At 33.5% G+C, this 13,613-nt stretch overlaps 1 protein-coding gene across 1 annotated transcript in view; it reads right to left on the minus strand.

The window, feature by feature from the left end:
- PCDH15 (protocadherin related 15) overlaps positions 1-13,613 on the minus strand; it is a 714,179-nt gene that overhangs the window by 152,377 nt on the left and 548,189 nt on the right. The window contains exons 21-22 of the mRNA XM_033131356.1: positions 5,463-5,768; positions 2,693-2,917 (exon numbers count right to left, since the gene is read on the minus strand). Coding sequence (XP_032987247.1) covers positions 2,693-2,917; positions 5,463-5,768 — 531 coding nt within the window. The remainder of the gene's footprint in view (positions 1-2,692; positions 2,918-5,462; positions 5,769-13,613) is intronic.

Genomic DNA, 13,613 nt, shown 5'->3' on the forward strand with positions numbered 1-13,613 from the left:
ACTATGTCAGAGGGGTAGTGAATTGTGGTGGCCTATCACTTTGTGAGGGGAATAAATGTCTAACTATTACATGGCTTTGTATACATGAAACTAATAAAAAAAAGAAAATATCTAGGATTAAATATTAAGTTTTGTTTTAACTTTGCAATAAATCAGAAATACCTTCATATAGGTCAGGAACACTTGACTAATAAAATGGTTTGACTTTTCTAAAAAGATAAATCAACTGAGACAACAAAATTAGATCAACGCTCTCTTATTTCTGAAGAAGAAACGAACCCATCAATGAGCAACTCCATCCCACATGCTGATGTAGAAGTCTTGAGTGGCACCCCATATTAAAATAAAGGGGGTGGAGGGAACAAGGAATGCATTTTTAAGAGACTCGAGTCCTACACAAAAAAATGAGGCTTATGTAGTGCACATCTTGATTCTTTGGATGATATGTTTGACCTCAATTTGACTCTAATAACTTCTATCAAAAAAAGTCCAGGCCAGCCAAGTCAGAGTCTATGAGGGTTTATAACTTTCTATTATCAAACACATCCATTCTGAGAGATAAGGCTATACCATTTGAGTATCCATCTTTGAATTTGGAAAGCATAGAGGAAAGGTCATTGGTGGCCAACCATTTCTTTCCTTATTGTCCAAAACAGTCAATGAATGGACCATTTTTTTTTAAATTATTTTACTGTTCAATTCCAACAAATCACATGGGGTAGGCAAGGGAAGACCAAGGTAAGATGGCCTAAATTTTTCACCTGGTCTGGAAGTCATTTGCTAGAGTTAGTTCACTTAGATCAGTCTCATTGTAGTCTTTTCATCTCTTTGCCTATCATGCCATCTTCATAGCCACTAATATTACCATGTTCCCAAAATGTTTCTGTAAACAGATTTCTACATTTGTAAATGTCATACTACAATAGTATGGCAAAATAGTATTTCAAAAATGAATTGAAGCCCCTCGGGCCCTCGGTAATTTTGTGGTGTCCCTTGATCCTTCCACAGGTTACTAGACATTTAAAATCATTGCTTTAGGAAAGAGAGATACAGACAGAAAAGCAGGTGACTCAAGAAAAGATTTTGATAGTTCAAATTCCTATTCCCAAACAGAACTTAATGCGTAATAGAATTTTAAATCCCTGAAATAGACACAATTATTACCAGTCTCACTAGAAATAGGTACATTTCTTAGAATAGAGAGACACAAAATGGAAAGAGTAGGTACAGAGTCATTGTGGACTCCTGAGAAAGAAGGAATGCAGACCCTAATAAAACTCTCCGGATAGCTTTAATGCATCTGAGACCGGAAGGGACTTATGTTACCCTTCCCAGAGCAGTTTAGAGGAGACAGTAGGACTCTAGGGAAGAAATGGCATCATGTGTGTACTGGCAGATAAACCTCAGTCAAGCGTAAACAAAATGTAGTGAACCAATCCCTGTGTCCAACTCTGATTGTAGGGTTATCTTTAAAAAAAAACAAAAATTAAAACAAAACAAAACAAAAAACAAAACAACAACAGCAAAAAACAGACCCAAAGATTTTACAGTTAAGAGTATTAAAGCATTTACCTACATGATAAATACAGATATGCTAATTATATATTTTTAATCTTTAACAATCTTCTATGTTTTCATACTGATATTTTGTTGTCTAACAAAAATAATAGCATAATTATTAGTTACCCATCAAACAAAAACTCAAGAAAAGTGATGATTTCTTCTTTTATCACGTATACATTGCAGTGCCCTATAAATTAAGCATTACAGAAAATTTGACTATGACCTTGTGTATCTTATAACCTTGTGTACATTGAGTCCTCTACTGAGAGCACCTTTAAAGAATTGGAGTCATCTCCAGAACCTAACTTTCTCTTATTCTAGGCAGAAATGAACTGTAGACAGACATGCATTTGATGCTTTCCACAGAGGAAAGGTGCTCCTTTGGAAATAAGCAGAGAAATTTGAAAGTTTAGTATGCAGCTCCGGTGAACTTTATCTACACTAATATTTGAGAACTGATGAATTTTTTTTTCTCATGTTTTCTTTTAAAAGTGCACCTTAAAAATAACTGGAAACCCAAACGTTGAAGAAACCATGTTCTTTCAGGAACTCATTTGCCACAGGTTATTATGATGAATAACACATGTAGAGAGGTCAAAAAAGTCTCCAAGGTTATAGAACTTGAAAATGGGTGAGCCAGAACTTAACCCCAATTTCATATAATTCCAAAGCTTATTTCATTCCAGAATCTTGGGTTCCAAACTAAACTCAACTTCTTAGTTCTGGGGCCTTAGCACACTTAGTCTTTCAGAGTCATTTTATTCTTTTTATTTTATTTTTTAATCGAAGGGTTTGGATGGAGTTACCGCCCTTTGTGCTGTGGAATTTCGACTAAACTGTAGTCTGGAGAAATTACAATTTGGTTGAAATCCCAGAGCTAACGGCAGGCTCTGGCAGCCAGTGTTCGAATTAAATTTTAGTGTTTCCTTCACATTTATCTTTTTTAGTTAAACAGTATAACTATTTCTCAAGTCTTCATAAATATTTCACATTCAAAAACCTATGTTCTGGGTCTGGTACACTGTATTATTATGAATTGTCACCCTAAATATTATAGTTATAGTATAAAAACCAGAAGCTACATGTAGAGAGTGCAAGTAGGCAACCAGAACTCATCGTTATTCCTTACCTTTACTATCACTGTGACTGTCGCGATACCAGGTGGCATTGTGCCATAAATATCAAAGGCCTCCACTAGAAAAGTGATAGTTGCTTCCTGGTCTGGAAATGACTCATAGTCCAAACTCCTTAAAAGGGAAAGTACTCCAGTAAATGGATGAAGTGCAAAAAGGTGCTTCACTTCTGGGCTTCTTATCCGATATGACACATTTGCTCCAAGGTCAGCATCTGTGGCCTGTAACAAGTTAAGCAGAAGAACAGTTACATCTGCGGCATTACCAAACTAGAGAAAGGCAGGCCTGATGGAAGTCATATGTCAGTGCTTAAGACAGCATAAATTTAATGATGAGCAAAAGACACATTACAGAGAAAAGCACTTTTGATAAATATTATACCAGAGAGAGGGAGGAGGAGGAGGAGAGAGAGAGAGAGGGAGAGGGAGAGAGGGAAAGAAGAAGAGAGGGAGAGAGGCAGAGAGAGAGAAAGAGACCAAGACAGATTTCATCTTTGTTGATCTCATTACTAAATTTATTTTACCTGAAAAAAATCACTAATTAAAAGAATCATACCACAGTAAAGAAATAAATATTGTCATAAAAATTATTTTGATTATTCCCTGGTGATTGTAAAACCTTCAAAAATAATATTTTAAATACAAACAAATGTTATTGAGTAATTTCCATAAACACAATAGATTATTAAAGCACTACAAGAAAATTAAGAAAACATAAATAATAAATTCATCTCACAAGGATCCTTTGTAGATCTCCTATTTGTAGAGTTCCCACTTATAGACATTTCTCTATTATAACTCTTCTTATTTAACTAATATTTATTGAGTAGTTATTATGTGTGAGGTGTTATAAAAATATACAAGATTAATCAAGCTGCAACTTCTGCCCTCCAGGTTTCTGTCTCAAAGAAATAAACACAGATACCAAACTAGAAGGGGAAAAAGAGACAGAGAGAGAGAGAGAGAGAGAGAGAGAGAGAGAGAGAGAGAGAGAGAGAGAGAGAGAGAGAGATGTCAGCCAAAAGGTGTTCAGAATTGGGAATGATATATCTTTTAGATGAAAGGACAGGTTTTTATGCAAGTCTTATAGGATGACTATTTCATTCAGTAGTAGAGACTGACAAAAGCACTGTGGTCCAGGAAATGGAACGGAACAAATACGAATAGGGAAGATGAGAGTTTGTTAGAATGCACATGCAGCAATGCAAAGACCTATATGATCTTTTAGTCTTGGCTCCTTTTAATCAGTTATCAACATCACAATTGGAAAGATAATCCTAAAGCATAGATTTTATTGTCATTTTCTTGCCTAACATCCTTTTGTTTTCTAATCCATTTTAGATCAACTTCAATCTCTTTAATATGGGGGACCCACACATTTTCCAGTGTTTTAGCCCCTAACTCTCTCCACTTCTCCAGGATTTTGAACAGGCTCTTTCCACTCCCTTGAAGCTTTCGTGCTCTGTGTTTAAATAACTCTTACTTACTCCTTGGTTCACAACATAGAAAGCAACTTTCTCTAGGAAATATTCTCTTTGTTCTAATGATTAGGCTCTCTCTGTGATCTCTGAGGTCCCCTTACATTGGGGACCTCTATTTAAATTACCAGCTTACTTGTCTGTTTGCTATACCAGAATGAAAATTCCAGGAAAGCAGAAAATATGTCTTGTTCATATTTGAATCCCCAAATTCTAGCAGAGGAGATGAAATACAAAAAACACTGACAATACGTTTGTTGAATGAATGAATGGATGAATGAATGAAAGAGATGAATCGAAGAATCAATGAAGAAATAATGGCCCTCTCACTGGTGATCATCTGCTTTTTTGGAGATTTATTAATGTTTATGGTCTAAACATTTGTTGAGTTGATTATGGAAGAAATACAAGTTCTTACAATCCATGCTAACAAAATTCAAGTTGTGGATTGCAGGTCAAGGAAGGACTAGGTTTGTTTTTGTTTTTTTTTCCCCCCAAACAAGTGGGTTTTTTTTTTTTTTACCACTTGTGCCAGAATTAAAGAGGTGGTTGCTTAAAATGCATATTTCTGGGCCAACTAATAACTTCCTGAATAAGAATGTCCAGAGTTTCTGGTAATATCACAGTTGAAAAATAAAAAAAAAGGAAGCTTGGAGACACTATTAAAAAAGGAGAGTTCGTTATATGTCAGTAGTGGAAGGATGTCATTTGTGTATTGGAAGTAAAAATAATAATAATAATAATAACAGGTACAGCAATAGTCTATTTCTGTAAATTATAGGAAAACTATACATATATATGTGTGTATTCATAAATACATATACGCATATATGCACACATGTGAATACAGGTATATTTACATACATACAAATATTTTGATACTTGTATGAACACAAAGATAAATGTGACAGAATAAACAAAAAAAATAATGAGTACTTTTGAGGCACAAAATGGGAGATTACTGACTTTTTCTTTACAGATTATTGCATTACCCATGGTTACAATAGATATATAGCATATTTTTTAAATTAAAAAATCTATTAAGAAGTGTTTAATTTCTTACAAATGTGCCTTTTGTCCCCTTAATTTTTGGTATATCCCTAAAAGTAGGGTTGTTAAATAAAATATAATATGCAATATTTTAGTGATACCTATATTAAAATACACTCATTATTTATCTGAAATTAAAATTTAACTGTGTGTATGACTTTTTGATTTGACAAATCGGGCACCCCTAATGGCTAATCTCATAATGTGGAATTCATGAAATTAATGCTTCTTCCACATACCTCTACTCGAAGGAAAGTGGTCCCAGGTGGCAGATTCTCTTCAACGACAACAGTATATGTTGAATTGGTGAACACAGGACTGTTATCATCAATATCCAAAACCCTGATGGCCAAAGTTAGAGTTGAATGACGAGGGTGTACCGCTCCATCAGTTGCCACAACGACAAGTTCATAGTAGTCCCGAACTTCCCTGTTAAGCTTCACTTTTGTGTAAATGCTCCCATTGGATGTGATGCGGAAAAGATTATTGAAGTTACCCAAGCTGTAGTACACTTGGCCATTTATTCCAGCATCAGGGTCAGTTGCCTAAAGGAAATTGAAAACAAAGAAATTCACATAGTGTGTCTTGTTATGCTTTTTTCACATTATATTTTATGTTGCTCTGCCAGAAGAGAATAGCTAATAAGTCCCAGCATACTTCTAACTGAATATTCTTTTTTCACTGGGGAAGAAATTAAAAAAGACAATGTAATGCAAAAGTCTAGAACGTGGAAATAAATATACTATCAGTTAATATTCCTCATTCAAAATGAGAATAATTTATAAATTGATAATATCATTAGCAACAATATTATATTATCACAAAAACTCTCATTACAAAAACACTGAATTTTCCCGTATTATCATTTCTTTAAGAGATTGTGAATTCTAAAAAAACAACATTTAGTTTATAATTAAACATAACTTACCAAGTGACAACTTAATATTCTACATTTCTTTTTTTAATTCAAACACACACTCACACACACACACACACACACACACACACACATATATATAAATTTAATCATCACAATGTTCTTATGAATAAATATAATTGGTCGCATTTTACAAATGACAAGACTGTGGCTTATGGAATTTAATTATCTTATTTAGCATTACACAAGAAACAAATATCTCGGTGCTCCAGTTCTAGTGCAATGCCTCACATATAAAACTAATGAATGGTGGAATAATGAATGCATGGAAGTGAGATTTTAAACTAAATCTGTTCTATAACTCAAATGGGAGTGAGAGTATAGTAACTGTCAAGCACCTACAAAGGGCTTTTATTTAATATTACAATACAATCTCCAAGTGATGATTGTGAATGGTTAACTAAAATTTTTAAGTCATGTAATATCACTTTGCATCAAATGTCTAAATTTCGAGTGAAAAATCTTCTAATGGAGTGTTATGACAATTACTCTTATCCAAAAGTTAGTTAATTGTGATATAAATTATGACCTCTTACTATCAAATATTGTGCCTTTTGTGTTAAATAGTTCTATGTTATTTTTCTTCAGAAAAACTAGAAGGAATCTTAGAAACTATAAAATGTTATATAATTATGCATCAAACTGGCTAAGGAAAGAAAGGAAAATAAGACACTTGGCTGCATTATGATCCAGGGACACAATAATCACTTAATATCTACAAAGCCTGGGATGCAACATAATGTATCTTAACAATACATATACAGGTGTGTGTGTGTGTGTGTGTGTGTGTGTGTGTGTATGTATATATTTTTTTTTAATTTATAAATCCTGGTGAAGCATGTGGGTTGGGTGCTGAATGCTTAAATCTCATTTGAAATTATAAAGTCCAAGATGCGAAAGGAACTATGTTCCTTTTGTATTTAATAAATGCCAGACATTTTAGCAGCATTTGTTCCTTTGATTCATCAAAACCAAATGTCCCTAGAAGGTTAATATCTCTTAAAGCTTAAACTTGAGAAAAGATGGAAGAAGAATTCCAGGAATGTCTGAAGAGAAAAGACATACTATAAACTAGTTAAAAAGTTTCCACAGACATACATATTTTCTTCTACTTTTACATTTTGTATAGAATTTGCCATGTAGATTATTGGCAAATTAGTACAGCTGGTCATCTTAGTGGAAAAACCAAATGACAATACTCCTCTAACAACAACAACAACAACAACAACAACAACAGCAACGACAACAAAACACAAAACTTCATCTTTTTGTCTAAAGTTGCTGCTTAAGTAACTAGGAAAATATAATCCAGTAACATATAAATAGGTCTTATTTCATAACACCAACACTCTTGAAAATTTCACTGATATGTTTCTGTCTGTGGGAATTCTTAAGATCACAAAATCAATCAGTTATACAATCAGTAATTTAAGTGATTCTTGCTCAATTTATGTTTTTATTCAGCCATATAATGGTAGGTTTATTATGATATAATGATTTCATTTAACTAAGGTGGTGGTGGTGGTGGTGTGTGTGTGTGTGTGTGCGTGCATGTGTGAGGAGGTGTTGTGTATGTATTGTCCTATATATGTCCAGCTGCTTAAATGATATCTCCAATAAGATGCATCATACATATCTGCATTAGTTTTCTATTGCTGCCATAACTAATTACCACAAATTCAGCAGCTTACACAAGTTTCCCTTATTTTATAGCTCTGTAAGTCAGTTCAACACAGGTACCACCAGGCTAAAATCAAGGGACAGGTAGGGCTATGCTTCTTTCTGGAGGCTCCTTCAAGTTGTTGACATAATTCAGTTCCTTGAGGTTGTAAGACTGATATTCCCCTCTCTCTACCCTCCCCCCGTCATGAAGACCATTCCCAACTTCTACAGGTCACCTATATTCCTTGGCTCATGGCACATTCCCTCCATCTTCGAAGCCGAAAATAGTGGGTCAAGTCCCTCTCTCCTTCTTCTTTTTTCTCATCTCATACTGTGTATGAAGTTCATTTATAGGCTCTGAGATACGTGACACATTAAATAACAAGGTCCAGAGTAATGGCATTTACAGAAAAATCCCTATCAATCCATTATATGCTTCCACCTGTATAAATTATCTCAATCCTAAACAAATTGGTCTAAGCCACCATCAACTGTGGCTTAGATCACTGAATTACTTCTTACTTATTTTCTTGCATTTTTTTTTTCTTTTCAGAGATCTTTTATAAAAGAGAAAGTAATGATACCAGTCCTCTCCTTAACATCTTTTAATGATTTCCATAGCTTTGGGCAATTTTTAAACCTTTAACATAGCTGAGAAGTTCCACATTAAATGTTGATTTCACTATGTTCCAGAATATTGCAAATCTCTCCAACCTCCAATCTTTTCCCAAAAACTCTGCCTAAGGGTCTTCTGCTATTACTCACCAGGCTAATACCCACTCATCTTTCAAGTGTCAATTTAACATCAGTTCGTCAAAGCAGTTTTCTCTAACTGCTGAAATATAAATTAGAACCTCCTGTTATACATGACAATAGATTCCTATACCCGTCATTTATACCACTTTTAATACTTTTAATTATATAGTTATCAGTGTAATTACTTGTTTAACACTGGTCTCCTTTTTTACAATGTAAGCCACAAGCACACAGTTGGACTGTTTTGTTTTGTTTTTTTCCACTGCATGCACCGTTTCTAGTATTGTGTCTGGCACATAGTAGGCATGCATTAAACACTTATATACATTAATTAACTATATATATTAGCATATAACTTAATGTATTAATACTGCTATATACTGGCTACAGAATTCTTGAAATTACTGTATCCATTATATATCTATTGTTTTGTTTTATTTTGATTTATATTTCTTGCTTTACCATTCCATGTGATTTTGATTAAGAATCTCAAAACGAACACTGGAATTTTTAGAATTGCACCTGGGACTCTTATCATCTCAGTGAAGCTACTAATTCCTGGTCTATGCTGAAAATATCATCTTTTAAAGGTACATAGTAGTCTTTTGTCATGATCAGAAAAAGGGTATAACAAGGAAATATCTTTGAACTTTTAATATTTTGTAGAATGACAAAGAGGGATTATGTAGGTTAAGATGGGGAATGACCTTAACATGTAAAAAGAGATTGCTACATTATAGAAGTGCGGATTAGTTTCTAGTAAATATGTTTTTTGATGTCATTAACTTTGGTGTGTCGTTTATTCTATTTCTCAAATAGCCCAACTATAAAATAAAAGGTGTGAAGTAGAATAGCAATTTTCAATCTCTTTTCCTACCATTATACACGTCAGAGATGAAATTTGCACATAGCACAGATCACTAATTATAATATGATTAAAATAAACTAGAGCTACTGAATAATTTTCTGTAATCCAGTTGCAATGCCACTTATCTGTTCCACTCTATAAAATATATAAAAATTTAAGTGAATGAGCATTATTATAGATATAACCTAATAATTAATATTAGAGCAATGTAAATGTAGTACCTAAACTAATTGGTAATAAATGACTTGGGAAAGACATCACATTTAATTATAACAACCCATGTTTGTAATCTGCTGGGCTAGAGGTTTGTTAGGATACTTGATCTAACAAAAGACTGAGACATAAAAATAAACTTCAATTTCAGAATGAACCACCTGTTGTGCTTACATCACGTTGGTATTTCCCAAACTGCAACATTAATCATATTTTCTCTTGGGAACTTTCCAATGTACATTAACTCAGAGAGATGCTATGTTTAAAAACCCTCTTTATTTAGGATTGTTGAATGGAGACTTCCTCCCCCATCCTTCATCTTGCCAAGAGGAAGGGCATGTTAGCCTTTTCTCTGAGTCCTCACTCACTCATAAGTGGTGAATTTGGTAGGAGGAATTCGGTAAACTCACTCCTTTTAGATCTGACTGTTTATAAAAATGATGTTGCTTGTGCTTGTTTAGGTAAATAACCTATGGGTGAGACCAACAATTCCAGTCCTACCTATAGGGGAAGAGCTGCGTAAGTGAGTTAAATTGTGGGATGCCGCATTATCCAAGCCATCTGGCTTCCATACTGAGAAGTCTTTTAATATCAGTTTTACCCATCTGCCAGAATCCTATGACAGTCTCCGAATTGGTTTTGAAATCTGGGCAAGGCATAGGATGTTAGTTACTCATATCCTCAAACCCCAGGGGTGTTTATACCACAGTTTCCAAATATATTTAATCATAAACCCTTTATGTCGCCGTGTGTTTGGCTGAATATTTACTAATACCTTGAGTGACATACATTATAGTTCATTAAATGCTACTATAATTCACTGAACAATGTCAGGATCAAAGCCGCCTTACAAAAAGTCTTCCCATAACTTTTTTCAAACAATATTTTCACTTTGTGCTTTTTGTTTCCCGTGACACATCACTTCAAAATGACTATCTTAAGTTCATAGAACCAATGGTGCCAATTTTCAACCATATTGGGGTTCTTAAAAGGGTCTATATAAAAATAACAAATGATTAAGAAATGATGATCAGAAAAATATATGCAATTAACAGGGTCAATACAAGATTTTTTTCAACTATAGTTGACATTCAAGAGTATTTTATATTAGTTTAAATAATTTATTTTATAGCACAGTGATTAGACATTTTATATAATTTATGAAGGGATCCCCTGATAACTTTAGTACTCACCTGGCACTATACATAATTATTTCAATATTATTGACTATATTTCCTATGCTTTACTTTATATCCCTGTGACTATTTTGTAACTACCAATTTGTACTTCTTAATAGCTTGAACTTTTTTACCCAACCTCTACCCCCAAGTCCAGTAACCATCAGTTTGTTCTCTATAAATAGATTATTATTATTATTATTATTATTATTATTATTATTATTTTAGATTAGATTTTTTTTAATGACTTAAATTGATGGAAAAGGATATGGAAAATTAAATATTGGGTTTTAGTCATGGCTTTCATAAACTAACTATAGGTGTGAGTTTTTCTCAAGCTACTTTTATGGAATAATGATTACTGTCCCTTACAATGCTAGTGTGTTTTACAAGGGAGGCAAGGGAGGGCAGGTAGAGAGAGAAGGGGAGGTTGTGCTCAAATAAATAAAGCTGGGAAAATAGAAATAAAGAAAACTTAAAATGTTTCATTACTTTCAGAACATCTCAAGTTTCATTAATATTTGAATGAACAAGTTGAAATTTTCAAGGGAGATAGTGTATTCACCAGCTTTAGAAATTCTGAATAATGGAAATACAGCCTCCTTTCAACATGTTGATCAAACTATAGAAAGGAGTTCAAACTTCTATGCAGCTAGATTTAATTCTAACTTACATTTTCAGCATCTCATGCATTTCACTCCCTTGTATCATCTTTCTGCTCAAGTCTAATCAGATTGCTACATTTCCCTAGGACTTAGCATACATTTTTTGACAATTTTTTCAAGCCTTGCTATGATGTTCCTATTCACCTCTGAAATTCTAATCATTCAGCTCTTCTTCAAATCCCAGTGCTAATTCCACCTCTTCTAGGAAAATTTCTAGCATTTAGAGATCACTTTATGAATCAGAATTTTATACTTGATAAAAAATTCCTTGTATTACTTTTAGTTTACACCATTTTCCCACAACCTAACTCATTTTAGAATAAGACATGTCTCATAACTCTTCAGATATTGAATTTTTAAAATACACAGCTGTCTTTATTTTACAATGGGATGATTTGTTGAGAGGAAATAGCCAAACACAGATTCAAAAGCTGGGCTGGAAATAAATGTTAGATGGAGAATCCTCATCAGCAGTGTTTCATAATTGTGTTTAAGAAAGCTTAAATATAAAATGCAAATAATATGTTCAAAGTCAAGTACAGAAATATTTAGATCCTATTATCACAACGTAAATCAGTGAATGCTTAGTTTCCATGAATGGAAGTGTATTTGATGCTCATGGAATAATAGACTGATATTCTGTAGGAAAATATTCTAAAAATATTAAGGTAACTCAGATGCATATCTAATAGAGACGAAGGAACCAAAATGTTTGTAAAATGCAGGGCTGTTTCCTTCCTTTTCTATCTCTTAATTAATTAAGAAGCATAAATAAGGTCATGTAAGTTAAGTGACATGGACTGACTAAGCAAAATAGTTTCATTTCTTTACTATTATAGATGAGTATGTAGCTGTTAGGCAAGATAACCAAACATAAAATTCGAAATTATCAGTAGTACTGTCAAGAAGTTTGCAATGATATTTAATATCTAGCCAAGGAGCTCAATATGCGATGCTATAATGAAACCATTTATCTTCCTAGAATCAATTCGAAGTTAATTAGGATTGTTAATAAGAATAATCACACATCTCTTCTTCCTTTGTGCTACATCAAAGCAATAAACAGTAATAGCTGCAACTCTATAATCATCTGTCCATGGTGAACACATTTTGTAATATACACCTTACTATGGGGCCTGATTTGTGGCTGCTTATTTGTGAATGAATATTGCTGAGAAATTGGCTGACAGTCTGTTGTCCAATAAAGACCTCACTGGACAAAAATGTTAATATTTGCTAAAAACAAAAACAAAACAAACAAAAAACCTTCTAGAAAACCTTAATCATTAAAGCCAAATTTGGAGTACATTAAACACAACCAGATAATTACTTAAGAAATAAATTAGATCATGGTCACGGGCATTTATTGACCAGAAACGTACTGAATACTCGTTGAGCATCATGTTATAGTGTATCACTTGAAAAGGAGGCAGGCGAATATGTTTCTTACACATTAAATTCATCTTTTTTTCTCCCCTCATTTTTTTCAGTGTTCTACTACACACACTTTCCCATCAATAAAAGTGGAAGCCCATTACGGGGTGCTGCAAATTCTATAGAGATCTAAAAGTTGCCTGTATGGATAGAATATATTGGGAAAAAACCTCAAAGGGGCGCCTGATATCTGCACCCCTTCTCTTGAGAAACCTGTTGGTAGATTACTTGTGCATTTATTCAATGACTAATTCCAATTTAAAGTAATTTTTATACTCAACCATTCAGATTAATTATTAGATATAAAATCATCTCTGTTTATTCTCACAAAATCAAGTACATGCAAAACACTGAGAACAAAAAGAAAATACAGCTATTAGAAAGGTGTGAACTACCATGCAGCACCTAATTATCCCAGTGTGAAGCTGAAAGGGGACTTAGTTCGACTTTTCTCTTGTTCTTTACAGCAATTTGAGAATCTGTGCACCCTTTTCTCACCGTGAAGTGGGAACCATAAAAGTTGTTAAACAAAGAGGTCAGAGGGAGAAGTTGGGCAGTGCATTCTTAACAACATTACTAATGGAAATACTTTTTTTTAATCTGTCAACTTCAAAAAGATAGAAAATAGTTGCATAGTTCTTTAAAGACGCTGAGCTACTTTTAAAGGCTGTGATTAT

The sequence above is a fragment of the Rhinolophus ferrumequinum genome, chromosome 16 (genome assembly GCF_004115265.2).
Source record: "Rhinolophus ferrumequinum isolate MPI-CBG mRhiFer1 chromosome 16, mRhiFer1_v1.p, whole genome shotgun sequence".
Lineage (NCBI taxonomy): Eukaryota > Metazoa > Chordata > Mammalia > Chiroptera > Rhinolophidae > Rhinolophus > Rhinolophus ferrumequinum.